At 44.7% G+C, this 21,850-nt stretch overlaps 3 protein-coding genes across 4 annotated transcripts; 2 read left to right on the forward strand and 1 right to left on the reverse strand.

Moving 5' to 3' along the window:
• The first annotated feature begins 4,741 nt into the window (after positions 1 to 4,741).
• LOC102092251 (keratin, type I cytoskeletal 20) lies at positions 4,742 to 8,397 on the forward strand. Its single transcript, XM_065039362.1, has 8 exons — positions 4,742 to 5,270; positions 6,008 to 6,090; positions 6,305 to 6,461; positions 6,611 to 6,772; positions 6,855 to 6,980; positions 7,129 to 7,349; positions 7,532 to 7,572; positions 7,672 to 8,397. Exons 1-8 carry the CDS (start codon positions 4,848 to 4,850, stop codon positions 7,767 to 7,769), a joined length of 1,311 nt encoding a protein of 436 aa, XP_064895434.1. The 5' UTR covers positions 4,742 to 4,847; the 3' UTR covers positions 7,770 to 8,397.
• Positions 8,398 to 9,887: 1,490 nt separating this feature from the next.
• Positions 9,888 to 15,465, forward strand: KRT222 (keratin 222). Of its 2 annotated transcripts, none has more exons than XM_005513343.3 (6): positions 9,888 to 10,056; positions 11,111 to 11,239; positions 11,982 to 12,202; positions 12,290 to 12,366; positions 12,531 to 12,636; positions 13,891 to 15,465. In XM_005513343.3, exons 1-6 carry the CDS (start codon positions 9,964 to 9,966, stop codon positions 14,102 to 14,104), a joined length of 840 nt encoding a protein of 279 aa, XP_005513400.1. In that variant the 5' UTR covers positions 9,888 to 9,963; the 3' UTR covers positions 14,105 to 15,465. The 2 variants fall into 2 exon arrangements, with proteins under 2 accessions (XP_005513400.1, XP_064895481.1); XM_065039409.1 differs by having other exon boundaries at positions 9,918 to 10,136.
• Positions 15,466 to 16,806: 1,341 nt separating this feature from the next.
• Positions 16,807 to 21,114, reverse strand: LOC102091888 (keratin, type I cytoskeletal 12). Its single transcript, XM_021280708.2, has 8 exons — positions 20,438 to 21,114; positions 19,793 to 19,875; positions 19,419 to 19,575; positions 19,022 to 19,183; positions 18,805 to 18,930; positions 18,369 to 18,586; positions 18,038 to 18,120; positions 16,807 to 17,287 (listed from the first exon to the last, which is right to left on the reverse strand). Exons 1-8 carry the CDS (start codon positions 21,077 to 21,079, stop codon positions 17,190 to 17,192), a joined length of 1,569 nt encoding a protein of 522 aa, XP_021136383.2. The 5' UTR covers positions 21,080 to 21,114; the 3' UTR covers positions 16,807 to 17,189.
• Positions 21,115 to 21,850: the final 736 nt, after the last annotated feature.

Genomic DNA, 21,850 nt, shown 5'->3' on the forward strand with positions numbered 1-21,850 from the left:
CTTACTGGTTTTCTCATTCCACTGACACCTCACTTGCACATCATTTCTACAGGGGAAAAAAGATCTGCCTGGTAGTCTTTGGGATTATATTAGAGCTGGTATTAATGATACTTTTAGGGTAGAAAAAAGAGAAGGTTCATTTGTATGGCCCGGAGCTGTTGTTGTTGGCACTGACATCTGATTCTACTCGAGGAGAGCAGCTAAGACAGGAAAGGCAGCTCCTGACTCTCCTTTTCACCCTGTGGTTGGGGAAGGGTGCAACCAACACATTGACTCCAGCATCACTCCAAGACCCGGAACACTTCTTTAACTACCATACTGTTTAATGTTATAAATATACCTCTCTGGTCAAAAGCTCAAGGGAGAAAGAAATAAGATGGAGTGTTTTGATGATGAAGATATTTTCATTGGACAAAAGACATAAAGGAGAGGGAAATGAGGAAAAAAATATATACGTGAGGAATCCCAGAATGTCAGGGGTTGGAAGGGACCTGGAAAGCTCATCCAGTCCAATCCCCCCACCCAAGCACGACTTCCCCTTGGTGAAGCCATGTTGACTGCCCCTCATGACCCTCTTCTCCCTGATATGCCTTGAGATGGCACCAAGGAGAAGTCATTCCATCCATTTCCCAGGAAGACAGTGTAAGATCTTATGCTACAAATGTTCAGGGCTTCAATGAATCCACTTGAGTTCATTGTCTGGATCTTTCTCTTGTCTGATCACACTCAGCAAAGCACAAAACATCTTTACTCTTTGGGCAGTCTTCAAGGGCGTAGCATCCACATTAACACACGGTGCAAAGGTAGTTTAGTTTGTTTTCAGGGTGGAGAATTGTCCTAAGCACTTTCTTTTTTTCACTCATTCAGAAAAATCTTAATTTAAAACTTGCTATTGGCTCACACCTACATGAAAAATTCACTTTGATTTTCCCCTCAAAGCTCATCTTACAACCCTTCCCTTGGTTGTAAACCAGTTGTATGGCACGAATTGGGAAGTAACTTCTCACAAACAGGTTAAGAAGGCTGGGAATGTCTCAGACACAGAAATACTGAATACTGGAAAGTGGCTGGAATACTGAACAAGGAATTCCTCTTCCCTGAGTGCACTTTGCACAGTAGGAGCCCTTCCAGGACTGCGTTGTTAGACACCTTTCACATTCAAACTACTACTCACAAAACCCAAACTGAGATCAGCTACATAGTTATAGCATCTAATTAACAGGCATTGGATTTCACTCCTTGAACAGATCGTCGCTAGAGACCGAACTACAAGACTTTTCTTCATTTAACTCTCTAGGTCAGCATGTGTACCACCTAAAGGCAGCATAAATGCAGAACCAAAGCTGGGTGTGTCTTTTTCCCTTGGACTCTCAACACTGGTTACCACGACTGGTTAGTAAAGGTGAGTAATACTAAATGGCACGCACATGTTATCTTAACTCCACACAACTTATCTTCATTACTCTCTAGTACACACTAAACTTCTGCCACACCAGTGGGGTTTCTTCATGAAATTGAACAATTTATGAGCGTTGCCCTGAATGTTTTATTGCCAGTACACACAAACCACTCCATCCGCACACGTCACTGGAGGGGAGCATTGAGTGTGAGTCGCCAACTGTCCCTACAGAGCATTCCCAGCTGAGTCAACTGCTGAACCAACCCATCAGCAAAGTGTCAGCAACACTTCTTTAACATTGAGCAAAACTACACTCATTGGGTAATACATTCTTAATGCAATTAGCTTTTGATATTTAAACTACATAGCTGCTTTACTGTATGGAGGTGAGATAGTTGTGACAACAAAGATTAGGAATTCGACCCCCAAAAGCCCATCTAGACCTTCCATGATATCTTTTTGCATCTAGAGGCAAACATGAAAGCCAACAAATAACCTTTGTCATTTGCTCAGTAACAGAAAAAATGGAAGCTGCAAGTGATGCTTATCAAAAATATCATCAAGGTAACATGGAAACTGATTTTAATAAACACAAAGACGACAACGCAAAACATTTACTCTTAAATAGACTATCATATAACACAGTCAGAGAAACAGGCACTGAAATATATCACCAAGACACGTAAATGTAGCAGGATCTCTTGCTGTATTCCTCTTACAGTTTTAAAGATCAGCCCTACCAACACAATCAACACAGTCCAACTATTTTTAACAAATAAAAGACGACCCACCTTGGGTTTCCATAGTGACAGACCAAACGATATGGTCACTGTACTTTGGTTTCAACGATCGTAAATGTTATTCATTATCAGTTACACCCAAAGAAGGTCAAGGTCCAAAGACGATCCACAGCATCCTCCTGCAAAGAAGTTCTGCCCTGAATGCTGATCTTGTTGGTTTGGAGGAAGTGTATTTGCAGCATAGTTAAGTATGACAGACAAACTCTTCACCTTGATCCACTATTATTTAGACTAATCTGTAGCACAGTAACTTTAAAAACTTATCAGTACTGATTCCACAATATCCCACATTAAGTGTCCTCAAAAACATGAAGATGCTTCTAATACACAGTTTTGTGCCCCTATGCCCCTTTTATGCCCTTAGTGTCCCGCCCATTTCCTTGCCCCAAGGTTGAAGATCAGTATGTAGAGCAGCTGTTTTCACTAATTCAATCAATGTGTTAATTGCTCTACCTGCCTGGCAGTACATGAATAATACACAGAAGTACTGTTGAGCACAATGCCCCAAGGACCTACACTTACACGTGGTCCCATTGCCTGTCTGCTGCCTTCAGCACCAGGAACCCCCAGCAACCAGTTTCTTACCTTGCGTCCCATTTTCCCTCTGCATCCCTGTATCAAAAGTATATATCAGAGTCAGTGCAGGAACCTAGGTATGATTAGAAGTGGGATGGTTGGGTTTCTTCATGTGCTGAGCAAAGGCAGCTGATTGCTGCTAACGAGCACAACATGGGTTTCAGGTGGCTGCAGGGAGTGGCAGAGCCTGCTGCTGCTGGATAACGATGGCAGCATCCCACCTGTGCAAGGTGTGAGCAGGTGCAGGATCTGCTCTACGTGGCTGAAAAGCTTAAGGAGGAGATTGAGATGCTGAGGACCATCAGGGAGTGTGAAAAGGAAATGGACTGGTGGAGTAACTCCCTGGTGTGCCACTCAGAGAGGCTCCAGTGGGATACCCCCAAAATATGATGAACCCCTTGTTCTGTCGGGCAGAGGGAGAAGACCTGAGATGGCCTCTGCCATGTCACTGTTGGGCAGAGGTAGGAGACAGAAAAGATGATGAGGGTTGGAAGCTGGTTCCAGTTCGGGGCTGTGAATCCTCCTCCCTACCTGCTTTGCTTCCCCAGGTGCCCCTCTATGACAGGTTTGAGTCCCTGGATCTTGAAGAGGAGGTGGGTGAGGATGTGGTGCAAGGCCCACCTACGAGGCCACATAGAAAGAGGCAGTTGATCCCACGCCTCAAGACCGCCCCAGATAAGAGAGAAAGAAAGGTAATTGTAGTAGGCAATTCCCTTCTGAGAGGGACGGAGGGCCTGATCTGCAGAGTTGACCCTCATCGTAGGGAAATGTGCAGTCTGCCTGGAGGTGGATCAGGGACGTCACCAGGACGCTCCCCAACTTGGTGCATCCAACGGACTACTACTACTACTTTCTGATGCAAAGGGTGGAGGAGCTGACTAGGAGAGGTGCACTGCTGGACCTCATCCTCAGTAACAAGAAGGGTCTGGTTGAAGGGGTAAAGGTTGAGGGCTGCCTTGGTTGCAGCGACCATGAGATGGTGGAGTTCAGGATCTCCTGTGGCAGGAGCAGGATAGCAAGCGGAATTGCAACCTTGGATTTCAGCAAGGCAAACTTTGGCCTTTTCAGGCAATTGCTGGGGGAAATCCCATGGGCAAGGCTGCTTGAAGGTAAAGGGGCCCAAGATCGTTGGTTCGTGTTCAGGGACTGTTTCTACCGGGCACAAGATCAGAGCATCCCAACACGTAGGAAGTCAAGGAAGGGAGCCAGGAGAGCTGCGTGGTTAAACAGGAACTGCTGGGGATGCTCAGGTGGAAGAGGAGAGTTTCTAGACCATGGCAGGAGGGGCTGGCCACTTGGGAGAATATCAGGCTGTTGTCAGAGGGTGTAGGAGGCAACTAGGAAAGCTCAGGCCTCCTTAGAATTCAACCTGGCAAGAGGGGTCAAGGACAACAGGAAGAGCTTTTTCCAATGCGTGGCAGATCAAACAAACACCAGAGACAATGTAGGCCACTGATGAACGAGGTGGGTGCCCTGGTGACAGAAGATCCAGAGAAGGCAGAGTTACTGAATGCTTCTTTGTCTCTGTCTGCTCTGCCGGGGGCTGTCCTGAGGATCCCGTACTGCTGAGGCCCCAGAGGAAGGCAGGACAATGGAGGAGTTTGCCTGGGCTGATGAGGACTGGGATAGGGAGCAGTTGGGCAATCTGGACACCATAAATCCATGGGTCCGGATGGGATGCACCCATTGGTGCTGAGGGAGCTGGCTGAGGTCATTGCTATAGAGAGGGTGGCTGCAGCTATACTGTTATAAATGATTCAACAGTTCATTTGTGTTTTATTTGTTATTCAAAATAACAACAAAGCAAGCCAAACTACCTGGGGGCCTTTTCTCAAGCACAGACGAACAGATGAAAACCCTTTTACATTATTTGGAGCGTGGGGACAATATGGTGCATGCTATTTGTGCTGACACCAGGTCCACGATGTGTCAACAGAGGTGGGGTTTATAACCATTGTGCTTCCTCTTGGAAACAGGGTATAAAGGTTTACAGAGCACACACGGCTCCTCACATCGGCTGCTCGCGCTCTGTGTAGGTTTGGCTGCTGCACTTCAGAAGGCAAAGAAGACAAATGGCGTTTTCTACCCGAAGCTTCCAGCTGGGTGCAAGCACCCGTTTCCAACCTACTGCACCCAGTATCAGTGGTTTGACCTCCAGGAAAATGAGCATCCAAAGGCTCCAGGCACCCAGTGTCTATGGGGGGGCCGGTGGCTCCGGCACCCGTGTGTCCGCCAGCATCGGTTCTGGACAAGGCTTCGGTGGGAGCCTCCAGCTTAACGTTACCGGTAACGACGTTCTGCTCACTGGTAATGAAAAGTCAACCATGCAAAATCTCAACGAGCGTTTGGCTTCATATCTGGAGAAGGTGCGTTCTCTAGAAAAGGCAAACTCGCTGATCGAAAAGCAGATCAAGGAGTGGTATGCGAAGAACACCACAGACGTGAGGCAGGACTATAGCTCATACTTCAAAACAATTGAAGATCTCCAGAGTAAGGTAAGATATCATACAGCCATCAATAAATACACTAATTGCAATTATTGGGGAGATGCATCATAATCTATTGCAGAAAATGTACTTTTCCACATTACAGTTTCTCAGGCAAGAAAAATAAATGCTTTCTTTCAATCTGATCCAAATTAGTGACAGATTTCACATGATTTGTAATACTAGATATATGTCTGCAGACGTGAGTAATGTCATACGTGCAAAATCTCTGAATCAAAAGTAATTAATTCTATTCTACTTGCCTTAGGTAATTTTAGTGAGTGGAAAATACGGGTGGTAATTTACAGCTTTAAATATAGTCTAGCAGCTGTGGATTTCAGAGTGGTTTTTTAGGAAAGACTGCCAGCCAAATGCTCAGAAAAAATGGCAGATCACTACTTGAAATACTCAACTAGCACTATAAGCAATAAAATATCCCCACAGCCATCAGCTGACAAATGTGTCAAATTTACTCGTACTTTTCACCAGTTCTGTTTCCCATCCTCTAGAAGCCAATCCCTTCCAGACACCAGTTCATTCCAACTATTTTATATACCTATTTTATGACCAGGTAATCTGCCTTTTGGAAAACCCTGATTCCTTCTATGCTCTTCAAAGGGAACTTAACTTAAACCTAGATGACTAGTTAAGCAAGATGAAGCCCACATGCAGGATTAATTTCCAGAAATGGATCAAGTGAGTGTTTACGTGCGAAGACCCATTGCTTTTCAACCATTCCTTTCTAGATCGGTGCTGCGCAGCTGGAAAACGCGAGGCTGGTCCTGCAGATCGACAACGCCAAACTGGCTGCTGACGATTTTAGACTGAAGTAAGTTATGTGATCCTTTCATCAATTTGCTTCCGTTACCCTCTTATTGATGAAAGCTTCTAGTTATTAGTATCGAAGCTGAGAAGTAAACATTTTATAATCTAAAGTTTAATATAAAGAAAAATTTTACAAGTAAGGCTGTAGTCGTTACCGATTGTAACATTTATGTCATCAGTCACATTTCCATGGTGACAAAACAAGCCTTGTTTTACAGGTATGAGAACGAACTCCTGCTCAGGCAAAGCGTTGAGAACGACATTAACGGACTGGTCCGAGTTCTCGACGACTTGACTTTGTCGAAAGCCGATCTGGAGTCGCAGATCGAGAGTGTGAATGAAGAACTGGCTTTTCTTAAGAGGAACCATGAGGAGGTGAGTGGAGCCAAACACTGTCACGGAGAGGGGTTTTTTAAGTGAAATATTTACAAGGTGATTAAGTTCTCTTGCCCCGAGGTGCTGTTTAAGAATGACTTCTATGTCTGTAGATGTTGAGCTTGCTAACACAGTCCTTATTGCTGCAGGACGTCGACAGACTGCGCAAACAAGTGGGTGGGTCTGTTAACGTAGAGGTGGACGCTGCTCCAAGCATTGACCTTGCAACTATCATGGAAAACATGAGGCGGCAATATGAAGAAATGGCAGAAAAGAACCGTCAAGAAGCCAAACAACAGTTTGAGAAGCAGGTGAGGTCGATTACCGAAGTGTCAGCATGAACCTCAGTCATGTGGAGTTGCAGTTTACGGTCCTTTCGCTTTTGCATTTCAGACCGAAGAACTGAACCAGGAAGTCGCAATCAACGTCGAACAGCTCCAGGTCCAAAGGAGAGAGGTCACCGAGCGGAGACAGATCTTGCAGGGTCTGGAGCTGGAATTACAGTCCCTGCTTAACATGGTAAATAATACAGACTATTTGAAATAAAGACTATGTTTAGTAGATCACACGGCTAAATATACCAAGAGGCTTTTCAACCAAGATGCTATTTTAACACAAAAATGTGTCCTCTTGGATAATGTGTCTCTCTTCTTTTCATCGGTTGTAGAGAAAGTCCTTAGAAAACACCCTGGCTGAAACTGAAGCACGTTACAGTTACCAGCTAGCCCAAATCCAGGAGGCAGTTGCCAATTTGGAGGCTCAACTGAGGCAACTGCGAGCTGACATGGAGGGTCAGAGTAACGAGTACAGTATATTACTGGATATCAAGACTCGCTTGGAAATGGAGATCGCCACATATCGCCGTCTGCTGGAAGGAGAGGACATCGGGTGAGGAGATACTTTGCTCGTTGGCTTAGTTCTGTACGACAGCAGGCAACATTGCAAATACCGTGAAAGTGTCAAATCTGCCACTTTCCAACTAGTTTGGGGTGGGGGGAGCCTGTTGCCCAGCTCTCAACTGTGTGTTAGACGTCATATATTTATATTCTTCTCATTTATAATTTGAACAGACATTTCCAAGTGGAAGAATCGGCAGCAGAGATTGAAAAAGGTACGTCACACCAACTTCCTTAGTCTTTGACGGCTGCCTGTTGAAATGTTACGGAACTAAGTGGCACTAAATTAATTCACGGTTCTATTTCATTACCAGAATCAAGTAAAGTTAAGAAGATCAAGACGATAGTTGAAGAGGTGGTTGATGGCAGGGTCGTCTCCTCTGAGGTGAAGGAGATCGAAGAGAAGATGTGAATGGCACCAGCCGCTGAGCTTCTTGGAGCCCACGTCAAAACTAAGAGATTAAACTTTATGAAGAAGCCAATCTCATTCTCCCTAAAACCCAGAAGGGCTGAAAAATGCCAGACTATCCAATCTCAAACAATATTTTTCTTTGTGTAAGTTACAAACTACAAGATTTTGGGTTTACTTACATAAAGATCTTGACGAAAAAAGAGTCTGTTATAAATGTTTAATTATATCACACAGTTCACTCCAACAGCTGCTGCCTTACATTGTCTCATACTTTCAACACATTAACAAAAGCCTTTAGAAGAGAGCTGCTATTTCTGAAACCTTGATGACACCTCATCTAAGCTCTACAATAAAGAATTTACTAGGTACAGCTTATAGACTCAAATATATTAGTTTGATTGCAATCTGAAGTTTAGTAATCTATTTTTTCTCTTGTGTATCAGAAGATTGAGTGGATTTCTTTCTAAAAACACATTAAAATGTTGATTCAGTGCACCTCTTCTGAACTTGAACTCCCATTCCAATGTAATGCAGCTTCACTTCAGTAAACAATTATTTTAAAATAAATAAGTGTCACTTTTCATCTCATAATAAATCAAAGTGTAAAGTCAAAGAAGCCTGTTTATTATTATTCATGGTGAATGTTTTTATCACCAGGGGCTACAGCAGGCAAAGACATTTTATCAATAAGAATATATTTTGCCTCCCAGTTTGGAAATGCAGATCTCCATTTCTGTTCCAGCTTCAGCGCTCACGGTGCGTCCCCTTTCCCACGCAGTCCAAAACTCCTTCAGTCCAGGGAGTCCAGAACTTCCTCTTGACACAAACACAGAAAACTCTTCCTGTTGAAATCCCACCTGTCCTGTGTCTTATTTACTGTACAGAAACACCCGCCAAAGAAAATAATCCTTTGCTTTCACAAGTGTGAGTCACGTAGGAAGTCAAGGAAAAGAGCCAGGAGAGCTGCGTGGTTAAACAGGGAACTGATGGGGATGCTCAAGTGGAAGAGGAGAGTTTCTAGATCATGGAAGGAGGGGCTGGCCACTTGGGAGAATATCAGGCTGTTGTCAGAGGGTGTAGGGAGGCAACTAGGGAAGCTAAGGCCTCCTTAGAGAGCAGCGTAGGGGAAAGGGACCTGGGGGTCCTGGGGACAGCAGGGTGACCATGAGCCAGCACTGGGCCCTTGTGGCCAGGAAGCCAATGGTACCTGGGGTGGGTTAGAAGGGGGTGGTCAGTAGGTCAGAGAGGTTCTCCTGCCCCTCTGCTCTGCCCTGGGGAGACCACACCTGGAATCTTGTGTCCAGCTGTGGCCCCTCAGTTCCAGCAGGACAGGGAACTGCTGGAGAGAGTCCAGCGCAGCCACCAAGATGCTGCAGGGAGTGGAGCATCTCCCGTGTGAGGAAAGGCTGAGGGAGCTGGGGCTCTGGAGCTGGACAAGAGGAGACTGAGGGGGGACTCATTCCTGGGGATCAAGATGGAAAGGGGGAGTGTCCGGAGGATGGAGCCAGGCTCTTCTGGGTGACAACCAATGATAGGACAAGGGGTAATGGGTTCAAACTGGAACACAGGAGGTTCCACTTAAATTTGAGAAGAAACTTGTTGGGGTGAGGGTGGCAGAGCCTGGCCCAGGCTGCCCAGGGGGGTTGTGGAGTCTCCTTCTGTGCAGACATTCCAACCCGCCTGGACACCTTCCTGTGTAACCTCATCTGGGTGTTCCTGCTCCATGGGGGGATTGCACTGGATGAGCTTTCCAGGTCCCTTCCACCCCTGACACTCTGTGATCCATGAATAACCTGTTCCTGTGCTGCACAGCTGCCTGGCAGTACGGTCACCGGTACAGGTGAACTGCTGGCAAGCTATCGCCTTCCCTACCCTTGAGACTGCATACACTGAGCAGCTGTAATCTCATCCTTTGCTTTCTATTTCTTAACCTCACGTTTTTGAGGTTATATAAAAATCAAAACAACACTGTTTTAGCGCACCAAAAACATTTCCACATTGGATATATTCATTTCAGCACATCATTTAGGTAAGCGACAGAGCTTTGCTTTATCGAATGTGCTTTTAGAAGCCATGGGAAGGCTCTGACCTTCCAGAGCTCCCCAGAAATGCAGCTCTGCAGCTTTAAGGCGCTGCAGCAGCCGGCTCGTCCCAGCGCCCGGGCCGCGGAGCCAGCGCGGAGGATGGGAGCAGAATGGAACTGTCCCCGCTCCGTGCGATCGGGGCACAGTATGAAACGCACAGCACCAGAAATCAGATAAAGACCATCAGCACAGCAAGGACCCAGGTAATGACCATGCAGACACACACCTTCCCGAGGAAGGGGGCAATCCCTCTCTAGGCAATTCCTCCCCCAGTCTCTATGAGGTACAGTATTTCCTTTGCAATGCAGCGGGTTATTGGGGAAGGGATTTGGATTTTACTGCAGTAAGATGCGAACTAGAAGACAGGGGAATAGGTCTCGTTTGGGGTATGAAATTCACACTAAAGGAATGCTGTGTAATCTGGATGCTTTCCTGCCCCTGCAGCAGTGATACTGTTGTGATTTTGTAAATGATGACATATGCTGGAACACGGTAACCTCTAGCACCGATTAGTTATCCCAGAGGAAGAGAATCTTGAACATCAAAGGCAACGTAAATAATCTGTTTATATACAGAAAGCATTTTTAGCACATATGTAAAAGAAAACTGTACCTTTTCAGGATCTATTTTATATCGTTCACAGTAAAACTACGTTATACTCTTCAGCAAATATATTTTGTTCTTTCAGACAGATTGATTTAATGTTATCAACACTCAATGCTGCTGTTACAGATTTATATACAAAACATCTCTAAAACCCAACTGAACTCTGAAATGAATTGGCAAAACAATTTTTGGCCATCAAACATCAATAAAATCAGGGTGGAAATCAGGTATTATATCACCCTGTTGTACTTCTTAGGTACTGCAGAAATTCTGGAGGGTTTTTATAACCTCAGGCCAGACTCCTGCTGCAATCTGGCTGATCCACACAGCCATCCAGTGACACACGGCAGCTGAAAACTAGATAGTTAAGCTCATTTACTCTAGAGGTAAATATGGTCTGAATACAGCTGGTTAATTTGTATGGGAATCCCTCGACAAGAAATACATTAGAGATAAAGATGCGGCCAACTACTTCCCATCAAACACAGCAGGACAAGGACTTCCCATCTACACGGTACGTAAAATATCACCTCATCACGGTTAGCTTTAACAAATGTATATTTCTCTCAAATAATTCCAACTTGAGATTTTTATGTATCTATTTTATTTTCATTGTTTGACTATATATGTGTATTTTTCTATGCCCTGTAGCTAGAAGAAGCTACAGTGAAAAGAATGGACAAAGATGCAGAAGCATTAAAGGCAGCCAGGGCAGAACTGTGTGAAGCGAGACGGCAGTGGCACCACATGCAGATGGAAATTGAGTCTCTCCACGCTGTGGTAAGCACCGTAAAACACAACTGGAAATCTCCTGGCAAAAAGAAACCTTGTTTGCAGTTTATATAACAGTCACATCCGCCATACGGCAGAAATACAACACACAGAAAGAAGCACAGCTTTGCGTGGACTTTCAGCTGGTCACGCAGAGCATGGACCAACCAGCGACAACACAGCTGGTTCCCCCAGTTAGGAGTATTGCCTGTTTGGATTCAGGATCTGCCATTCAAAATACACGTGTTTTCATGATTTCACACCCGCCAAACGTGTATTTGCGTGATGCTCCCTCATCGAGTTCACCGTCGTTCTGCCTACCCAATTCACATCAGGTTTAGAACTCCTTTTGAACGTGTGGACCCAAGTTATCAGTTCACTCATGGTAAAACACATCCCCAATTTACTGAATTCAGCAATGCAGGTAAGCTACAGGAGCACCCAGAGCGTGTGGTATTCATATGGTACTGAGCTAGCTATAATTTTAACCATATAGGTAAACCCAGAGATCTGCAAAATCAATGGCAGTGTATTGCTGGTACAACAGAAGGCTGTACTTTTTTATCTTAAATTATTACAGATTTTACTGGAAAATTTCTCAGCAAAAGTGTGATCATGAAAGGTTTGCTCCTGCTCCTAAAGAATATTCTTAAAAGAACTGATGTAAAAATACAGATTGCTAATGAAAAGTACGTATAACATCTTCACACATGCACCTTCCGAATCTTAAAATGTGTGTTGAATTTCACAGGAAAAGGGTTTGGAGCGTTCATTGCGTGCCACAGAGCAGCAGTACCATGTGCAGCTACAACATTTAGAAGCTGAGATTGAATGCTTAGAGAAAGAGCTCCTGGAAGTGAGAAGAGGGATTGAGAAACAGCTCCAGGAACATGAAATTCTCCTGAACACGAGGATGAAACTGGAGGAGGAGATAGCAACATACCGCAGCCTGCTTGAGCAAGAAGAGAGCAGGTACTTGTTGTTTAAAGTCCTCAAATTTGTCTTCCATCTCAGTAATTCAGTATGACTAGGTGACTGTGATCATTTCTATTTCGGCAGGTTTCGTTGCTCTGTGCCCGGCAGGAAGGACGACAAACAGCCCACCACCAGTAAAATCGCCTTTACGCTGCCTTCAGGTGAGTTTTTAGACACTTCCCCCTTGGGGAATCGTGGCCCTAAAGGGTGTTCCTGACTACTGACTAATTACTGGATATGCCAAAGGGATCTTCTTCCAATGCCAGAGGAAAAACAGCTCTAGGTCCTGTGCCCTGATCTCACTCCTCTGCATTTTCCTTTATAGATGGTGTAAAGAAGCGTGGAACGGAGAAGGTGGAGCTGATGACAAAACAAGCCGTCCTCGATGGAAATATTATGAAGGAAAGTGCTGAAGCTCATGGCACTGTACAGTAAGATAAACATGTATTTAACCAAATAACAGCTGAAAGCAAATGGTGGGCGTTATATTTCAGTGGCCTGGAGTTTTCCTTTATTTAGTATCTGTTATATCATGGCTATACAGCCAAGAAGCTCCAGAATAACAATGACAGTTCTTCAAGTCATATTGAATATCATGATGATGCTTCTGAGAGAGGTTCTCCTGCCCCTCTGCTCTGCCCTGGGGAGACCACACCTGGAATATTGTGTCCAGCTGTGGCCCCTCAGTTCCAGCAGGACAGGGAACTGCTGCAGAGAGTCCAGCGCAGCCACCAAGATGCTGAAGGGAGTGGAGCATCTCCCGTGTGAGGAAAGGCTGAGGGAGCTGGGGCTCTGGAGCTGGACAAGAGGAGACTGAGGGGGGACTCATTCATGGGGATCAAGATGGAAAGGGGGAGTGTCAGGAGGATGGAGCCAGGCTCTTCTGGTGACAACCAGTGACAGGACAAGGGGCAATGGGTTCAAACTGGAACACAGGAGGTTCCACTTGAATTTGAGAAGAAACTTGTTCCCGGTGAGGGTGGCAGAGCCTGGCCCAGGCTGCCCAGGGGGTTGTGGAGTCTCCTTCTGTGCAGACATTCCAACCCGCCTGGACACCTTCCTGTGTAACCTCATCTGGGTGTTCCTGCTCCAAGGGGGGATTGCACTGGATGAGCTCTCCAGGTCCCTTCCAACCCCTCACATCCTGGGATTCTGTGATTCTGTGGCATGTAATGAGAGACTTCAATCAATAGGATTTGAGTGCCTAACCATTATTAAATGAGATGGGTTTTCAAGTCTCCGCATTTTACTTCTGCCCTCATTTTCTTTTTTAATTTAAGGTAGATCGGCACCCTGAGGTTTGGATCTGAACCAGACTTCTCTCCTCCCTGGTCTGAAGGCTTTCAGACGCAGGAATTCACTCCCTAGGGAGGTTTCTTGCAAACTTTTTGAGCTGGGATTCCAAACTTTTCCCTTGGAAACAAGCTGCTGGCCGTGTTTGGAGCAGTGGTTTGTATCCATGTCTACTTAAAAGTGCAAAACCAAGAACACAATGAACCCTCAGTCTTTATTTTGCTTTTCTGGAGAACAAACCTGTGACAAAAAAGAGAATTCTAGTGTCTCAGCGCTCATCTAAAGTAACCTGACACTTTATTATGCTATTACTCTTACTTTAAAGCAGTCCTGAAGACAGATATTTCATATTGCCTGAAGGATCATAAAAAAAATTTGCTTTATTGTTTCAGGACAGAAAAAGTGGATGAAGTTATTAAAGAATGGGAAGGTTCGTTCTTTAAGGACAACCCTCGCTTAAGGAAAAAGTCTGTCTCATTGCGCTTTGATCTCCACCTGGCAGCGACGGACGAAGGGTGTTTGCACACGAGAAAGAAAGCTCTTCCCGACATCGAGGTCAGGCTGGTGATGAGGCGATCTTGCAGTATTCCTTCCATCAAACCTTAACCTACGGCAAATTCACCCAAAGCTCTGGAAATGAACTGTAGATGGACTTCCATGGCCTCCTATCTTGCTACAACTACAAAATCTTACTGAGTACTTTGATTAACACAATAAGAGCATACAAGTCGTTCAAAAGAAAGGGGGAAGAGCGAGGGAGTCAAGGTGCCAAGAAACCTGACTTCTGCTGGTTTTATACTCTGGGTGCAGCCCTTTAATTTTCTCATTCTTGCTGTTGTTTTGTAGGATTTCACCAAAACTTAAATGATAACTTTATACTTTGACATATTATGCCTTTGTAAAAGAGAACTTGTTTTCTCTTTCTGGAAATGAGAACTGCGTATTTCATTCTCTTAATTATTCGATATTGCCTATACATAATGACTGATGAATCCTTGCAATTTGTATCACGACTGTCATACTTCTTGAAGTGTATTTTAAAATAAGAACACTTTCTAACAGCAAAAGCTACATGCAAAGATGCTCTTAAAACACGTCAACTGTTAACAAAGAATTTCCTTTGAAAGACGGCTGGTATTTTTCAATGAATTTCTTTAGGCAACAACTGAGCAAAAGTGTCTTTCCCTTACACATGCTCTGCATCTAGCACACAGGTCACTATTGTGCCAGGGTACAACTATTGTAGCTTCCAATTAAGTGGACAAAGTAAGGGCTACGAATTCAAAGTAAAATTCTACCATACCGGTTAAATACTCCCAACTACTCCTTAAAGTGACTATGGGCAAATACAAAGTACAGCAGATGATCTTGCATCCGTACACAGGAAAAACAGAAAGACAAGCTCAGACGTGCTGCTTTATATCACCAAGAGAGAAATTCCAACGATTACGAGGACTTTTAAGAGGGATGGATGTCACCAACTCCCACTGGAACCACTGGCATTGCAGGGGCTCGGAATCTTGATAAACCACGTACCGTATTTGCTGGATTCACAGCAGCATGTAAAAGGTTAATTTCAGTGTCGGTATTTCCCTCATTACTCACGGCATGTGTTACAAAAACCGATACCACAAATTCTTTCAGTGTTAAGTTATGCTTTTCTCTTCTGTTAACGGTAAGAACAACGCATTTATATTGCCCACAGTTCTATATCTACTGTATGAAGCTGGATAATTATCATTAATCTTAATACTGATCTGGTGTTGTTAATATGTGGGTATTTGGCCTCCTGAATGTATTAGCCTGCTCTAGTATTTTCACTATGCAGCTTTTTTTGTGCTTCTACTCGGTACATTTTACAATACTTGAATTTAAACTAAGTTTTAATCGCTTTAAGGCACTTTAAACAGGGAAATGAATTTACCAAAGTAAATGATAGTACTACAATAAAAAGATATTGAAATTGAGTTTGCCCATGCATATTTTATGAGTTTTAATGTGTATGTCTTAAAAGGAAAAACGTAGCAAAGAAATACAAAATAGAAGGTGTAGGTAAGAAAATCCGTAGCAGTGCAAGCAAGTCTTTTCTAAGCTCTGCTCTACAATTAGATACACAAAAAAATCCCTAAAAATCTTCATAACATGTGAGTGTCCTCCTGCTACAAAAATTACTCTTCTTCTGGTAAATACAGTGACCGTGACTAGATCTAAATGGATGAGGAGCGAGTTGAGAGTCTATGGGTGAAAGTTAAGGGGCAGGCTGGCCAGGGTGGTACTATTGTGGGTGTCCATTACAGGCCACAGATCAGGGTGAGGAAGTTGATGAGGCCCCTACAGACAGCTGAGAGCAGCCTCACAGTCACAGACCTTCACAATCACAGATCATGGCAGGAGGGGCTGGCCACTTGGGGAGAATATCAGGCTGTTGTCAGAGGGTGTAGGAGGCAACAAGAAAAGCTCAGGCCTCCTTAGAATTCAACCTGGCAAGAGGGGTCAAGGACAACAGGAAGAGCTTTTTCCAATGCGTGGCAGATCAAACTAACAGCAGAGGCAATGTAGGCCACTGATGAACGAGGTGGGTGCCCTGGTGACAGAAGATACAGAGAAGGAAGTTACTGAATGCTTCTTTGTCTCTGTCTGCTCTGCCGGGGGCTGTCCTGAGGATCCCGTACCGCTGAGGGCCCAGAGGAAGGCAGGACAATGGAGGAGTCTGCCTGGGCTGGTGAGGACTGGGTTAGGGAGCAGTCGGGCAATCTGGACACCATAAATCCATGGGTCTGGATGGGATGCACCCGCGGGTGCTGAGGGAGCTGGCTGAGGTCATTGCTGGACCGCTCTCCATCATCTTTGCGAAGTCTTGGGAAACGGGAGAGGTGCCTGAGGACTGGAGGACAGCAAATGGCACTGCAGGCTTCAAAAAGGGCAGGAAGGAGGACCCGGGGAACTCTAGACCGGTCAGCCTCACCTCCATCCTGGGAAACTGATGGAACGACTTCTCCTTGGTGCCATCTCAGGGCATATCAGGGAGAAGAGGGTCATTAGGGGCAGTCAACATGGCTTCACCAAGGGGAAGTCGTGCTTGACCAACCTCATTGACTTTGATGAGGACATAACAAGATGGATGGATGATGGCAGAGCGGTGGACATGATCTACCTTGGCTTGAGTGAGGCATTTGACACAGTCTCCCACAGCATCCTCACACTGAACTGAGGGAGTGCGGTCTGGACAAAATACCCAACAAAATGGCAAATATTGATCAGGAGCAACAGTCCTAAATGAAGAATAAAGGGAGACATAATACTTCAAAGTTTGTTGAGTCCTTTTATTAGTCAAGAAAACTGGAAAATGATGTTAGAATAGCAAAATTATTTTATCTATTAATTACTAAAAATTACAAAAAAGCATATCTAATTAAATGCCTAATGTGTGCACCATATTTCTAGTTATTGAACAAAGAATTGATGATAAGAAACATCATTAAAATAATACAAGTCATAGTAGTAGACTGAAGCAGAAAATATATTGCATGACTGCTAAGAACGAAAATGCAGGCTTTGTTTCATGTAAAAGAACCTTTGTAAAAAGCCAACCTATTTCTATCACTTCGTACAAAAGGACAAAATTATTTATCCTTTTGGCTTTGAAAGAAATATGGAGTGAATGGATCCTTTGCAGTATCAGATTGTGCCTTTATATCTTCTCTTCGACTTCCTTAACGTGGGATGCAACAACTTTTCCATCTACCACTTCTTCGACAATTGTCTTGATCTTCCTAGTTTTGCTGGGATCTAAACATCATAAACGGAACAAAAACGTGTTTATCAAAGTTTTAAAAATTATAAAACGGAGCAGCACGTGTACGTGGTCAGTTACATCCTTTTCACAGAATCCCAGAGTGTCAGGGGTTGAAGGGCCCTGGAAAGCTCATCCAGTGCAATCCCCCCATGGAGCAGGAACACCCAGATGAGGTTACACAGGAAGGTGTCCAGGCGGGTTGGAATGTCTGCACAGAAGGAGACTCCACAGCCTCCACTACCAGATTCAAGACTCTACACTTGCCCTTGTTCTATTTCATTACATTTTCCCTGCCCAGCTCTCCAGCCTGTCCAGGTCTCTGATGGCAGCACAGCCTCCAGTGTCACCACTCCTCCCAGCTTGGTGTCATCAGCAAACTTGGTGACAGTCACTCTATTCCCTCGTCCAAATCGTTGATGAATATATTGAATAATCCCGGCCCCAGCACTGCCCCCTGAGGCACTGCACTGGGCACAGGCCTCAACTGGACTCTGCCCATTGACCACAACTCTGGCTTCTTCCCTTCAGCCAGTTCGCAGTCACCTCACTACCCGCTCATCCAGACCGCACTCCCTCAGTTTAGCTGTGAGGATGCTGTGGGAGACTGTATCAAATATTTTTTCCTTTCAAACTGGCTTCTTTTATGATGAACTCTATGATGTAGCTAAACAGAATAGCATGTATTATTGTATTTATAAGAGTGACTTTAGAAACAACATTTTATTCAATCAGGTTGTACTTACCCTGAGAAGAATCCAGTGATTGTGTTTGTGATTTGGACCCTGACAAGGATGAGCTTTCAAGTGTAACTCCCTGTCCTGCACTCCTAGAAGTGAATCAGACAGACAATTTTGCAGAATGTTTGTCAGGACCAGGAGAAATCATAATATTCTAAATACTGAGCAGAATGCTTCATTCTCCTCAGGTAGAGCAGGTCTGGATTACTGCAGAATCGTATGTGCCTTACTGTCTTTTGGTGAGCGTCCCACTTGTTTCGACCCCTTTTTTCCTGGAAAGGATATTGCTACAAAACAATAAAACAAAGGAGGGATTTTCTGTAAATGAGCTGCTTACACAAACTCGCCATCCAGCAGGCGACGGTAGGTTTCAATCTCCATTTCCAGACGAGTCTTGATGTCTAGGAGCTGTTGGTACTCGGCGTTCTGGCGCTCCATGTCAGCCCTGACCTGAACCAGCTGAGACTCCAGGTTCCCGATCTGCAGCTGGATTTGTGAGAGCTGAGCGCAGTAACCTCCTTCCGTCTCTGCCAAAGTGTCCTCCAGGGATTTTTTCTGTGTAAGAAGGGTATTATGTTACATAAACACGCCAGCAGAAAAGCTCATCTGCTTTATAACATGCTACTTGCAATCCAATCATATATATCACTGCTATTTTGGAACCAAATACAGGATTTAATAGGAAATGCAAATCTGAAATCTTGTAGGGTAGTATAAGATCTAACAACGCTTGAAGTTGGAAAGGACTGGTTAGCAGCTTCTTCGGAACACACCATGGCAAGCTGAGACTGGAGTTCAATTTCCAGGCTCTGAAGAGTCCGCTTTAAATCCGTGATCTCACTCTTTCCCGACTGAAGCTGCTCAGTGTTGGTGGAGATTTCCCTTTTCAGCTCCCCGCTCTGAAACGACAAGGAAGAATAGAGTGTAGTTTTACTATTCCGAATATTTAACTCATTTTTACACGCATTTCACTGCGTTTGCTGTTGGTACCTTTTCGTTGAACCACGCTTCAGCCTCCTTGCGATTTTGCTCGGCAATGACCTCGTACTGGCCCCTCATGTCGTTCAAAAGCTTGGTCAGGTCCGTTCCTGGGGCAGCATCCATTTCAACGCTGACTTCACCGAATGCACTGCTTTGGATGCCCTGAAGCTCCTGGAGAGATGGAAAATATAGAAAAGGTTCTCTTAATAAAAGGCAAAATAGCTCTACCAAAAACATATGTCAAGAAATATATGCGATATACACTCTGTATCAACAAGAATCCATAGATTGTGTGCATGGTTCTTTCACTCTTTCATTTAGTAAACTCAGAAAAGACGAGCAAAGAAAGCAAATAATGAAACCAAGGAACTGCCACTGGCATAAATACGGGAATAATTTGAGTAACCTCTTCGTGATTCTTCTTGAGATAGGCCAGTTCTTCGTTCAGGCTTTCGATCTGCATCTCCAGATCAGCTCTCGTCAAGGTGAGCTCATCCAGAACCCTGCGCAGGCCGTTGATGTCGGCCTCCACGCTCTGCCGAAGAGCCACTTCGTTCTCGTATCTGCAAAGAAAGCCATTGAATAGGACTTTTACCCGCTTAACGAGGGCAAATGCAAACCATTATGGTGTATGGCTTGTATAGCTTTTACTATGAAATCTCAATACACACAATTATAATACTAATAATTATGTTAAAGCATTCTATAATGAAAGAGATTTGTGAAAGGAAAGTATTTTTTCCTTAAAATATCAGTGATATAATACTAAGATATACTCACTTCAGTCTGAAATCGTCAGCAGCCAGTCTGGCGTTATCGATCTGCAGAATGATTCTTGCGTTGTCGATAGTTGTGTTAATGATCTGGAACGCAAACGATGTTCAGGGAATTATTATACGGCCAAACGGCGTTGCAGCTCAATATAGCTATTTACATATCTGTAACCCTAAATATGATTATAATATTAAATATGATTCGTTAGACTCTTGTATATTGAACTATGAAAATACGTAGGACAGATTTTCAGCTTCTGCAAATGCTTCACTTACTGGTGGGAGCCCAGTTCTCATTCTATGCCTAGGTAGTCTATAGCTCTCTAGACCTCGCCTAGTAGTCTGCCTATTTCAGGAACTGAGTTTGAGATATAAGAAAGTCTATGAGAGTTTGTAGAGCTGGATCCCACCACTGCCTTCTCCTTTATTCAAATTAGACCAAGTCACACAGCGTTGTATAATACAGCTACTGTTGATATACAGGAAAAATTCAACACATCATACCAGTGCAATGTGGCAGAGGATTATTACAAGCGTTAGTACTGTAAAATCAATTTGCTCCTGGTTTCTGAAAGGAATTTGTTATTTTTATCCAAAATATTATGAGGCGAATTACAAACATAAAGATACATTAAGTACATTGCTTTGCTACCTTGTTCCGAAGATCTTCAATTATAGGGTAATATTTGCTGTAGTCATTCCCAGATCCAGGGATAGAAGTGCCAGGGCCGTTTTTCTCATACCACTCGCGGATTTTGCGCTCCAGCTCAGTGTTGGAATCCTCCAGAGACCGCACTTTGTCCAGATAAGCGGCCAGACGGTCGTTGAGGTTCTGCATTGTCTCTTTTTTTGAGCCAGAAAGAAGGCCGCCATCCCCAGCACCGACAGTGCCAAAACCACCTCCAAAACCAGCTCCTGAGCCACTACCAAAGCCACCTCCAAAACCAGAGCCTGAGCTGCTGCCAAAACCGCTTCCTAAACCTCCACCAAAGCCACTGCCTAAGCCACTTCCATAGCCACCGCCTAAACCACCGCCAAAGCCTCCACCAAAGCCGCTGCTTAAGCTGCTCCCAAAGCCTCCACCTGAGCTACTCCCAAAGCCTCCACTGAAGCCAGAGCCTGAACCGAGCAGGGAAACGGCACCAAAACCTCCACCAGATCCGCCACCAAACCCAAGCCCGCTGCCACCAAAGCCTCCTCCGCCAGAACTGGACATCCGCAGCGATCCCCCGCCAAGCCCGCTCCGAGAAGAGAATTGCCGGGATCCACCGCTTGTGCGCACGGAAAGGGCCATGGTGCTCAAGTACCCAACGCCGAGCCAGGCAGACCGACAACAGTCCAACCCTTATATAGGGAACGCGACGGGTGTTTCAGGATTAGTCCCCTCCTCCTAGGAAGATCTTTAATTCTTGCTCTCCCTCTTGTTTGGTGGGAAGTCACTTTAACGTGTCCTGACCGAACTAAATGACCTGTGCCAACGGGAGCGGAAATCTGGTGCCCTCCAGGTGTTTGCTGAGTGAGGGGAAATGGGTGGAGTAGAGCTGAGACATCACGATAAGGTTTTGCCACGTGCAATGGAGCGCAAAAATTTCTTTTCGCATTTAAATCCCTTCTAAATAATTTTTTTTGTCAGTACATATTCATTGCTTTCTTGGTTTGGGGCTATTATTACAGAAGGATGTTTAACTCGGTGGAATGATATCTTTCATGTCATACTTCCCGCTGTGCATGTCAGAAATGTGTTTCTATTCATAATAATTTTCTGGTGTGAAACTCTGCCGGATTAGTGCTCTCTCTATGTGGAATAAGAAATAAGAAAAGTGATCAACAAAATAGTATGAAGAGGCATATCACGGAATCCCAGAGTGTCAGGGGTTGAAGGGCCCTGGAAAGCTCATCCAGTGCAATCCCCCCATGGAGCAGGAACACCCAGATGAGGTTACACAGGAAGGTGTCCAGGCGGGTTGGAATGTCTGCACAGAAGGAGACTCCACAACCCCCCTGGGCAGCCTGGGCCAGGCTCTGCCACCCTCACCAGGAACAAGTTTCTTCTCATATTTAAGTG

Source organism: Columba livia, chromosome 23 (genome assembly GCF_036013475.1).
Source record: "Columba livia isolate bColLiv1 breed racing homer chromosome 23, bColLiv1.pat.W.v2, whole genome shotgun sequence".
In the NCBI taxonomy this organism is placed as follows: Eukaryota; Metazoa; Chordata; class Aves; order Columbiformes; family Columbidae; genus Columba; species Columba livia.

Excerpts from the sequence above, each read along its gene's own strand:
- LOC102092251 (XM_065039362.1), top strand. The coding sequence starts at position 4,848 with ATGGCGTTTTCTACCCGAAGCTTCCAGCTGGGTGCAAGCACCCGTTTC. Across the intron at positions 6,773-6,854 it reads AACAACAGTTTGAGAAGCAG|ACCGAAGAACTGAACCAGGA; the intron begins GTGAGGTCGATT and ends TTTGCATTTCAG. Across the intron at positions 7,350-7,531 it reads CTGGAAGGAGAGGACATCGG|ACATTTCCAAGTGGAAGAAT; the intron begins GTGAGGAGATAC and ends TAATTTGAACAG.
- KRT222 (XM_005513343.3), top strand. The coding sequence starts at position 9,964 with ATGGAACTGTCCCCGCTCCGTGCGATCGGGGCACAGTATGAAACGCAC. Across the intron at positions 10,057-11,110 it reads TCAGCACAGCAAGGACCCAG|CTAGAAGAAGCTACAGTGAA; the intron begins GTAATGACCATG and ends TATGCCCTGTAG. Across the intron at positions 12,637-13,890 it reads GAAGCTCATGGCACTGTACA|GACAGAAAAAGTGGATGAAG; the intron begins GTAAGATAAACA and ends TTATTGTTTCAG.
- LOC102091888 (XM_021280708.2), bottom strand. The coding sequence starts at position 21,079 with ATGGCCCTTTCCGTGCGCACAAGCGGTGGATCCCGGCAATTCTCTTCT. Across the intron at positions 19,876-20,437 it reads TTGAAGATCTTCGGAACAAG|ATCATTAACACAACTATCGA; the intron begins GTAGCAAAGCAA and ends TTTGCGTTCCAG. Across the intron at positions 18,931-19,021 it reads AAGCGTGGTTCAACGAAAAG|AGCGGGGAGCTGAAAAGGGA; the intron begins GTACCAACAGCA and ends TTGTCGTTTCAG.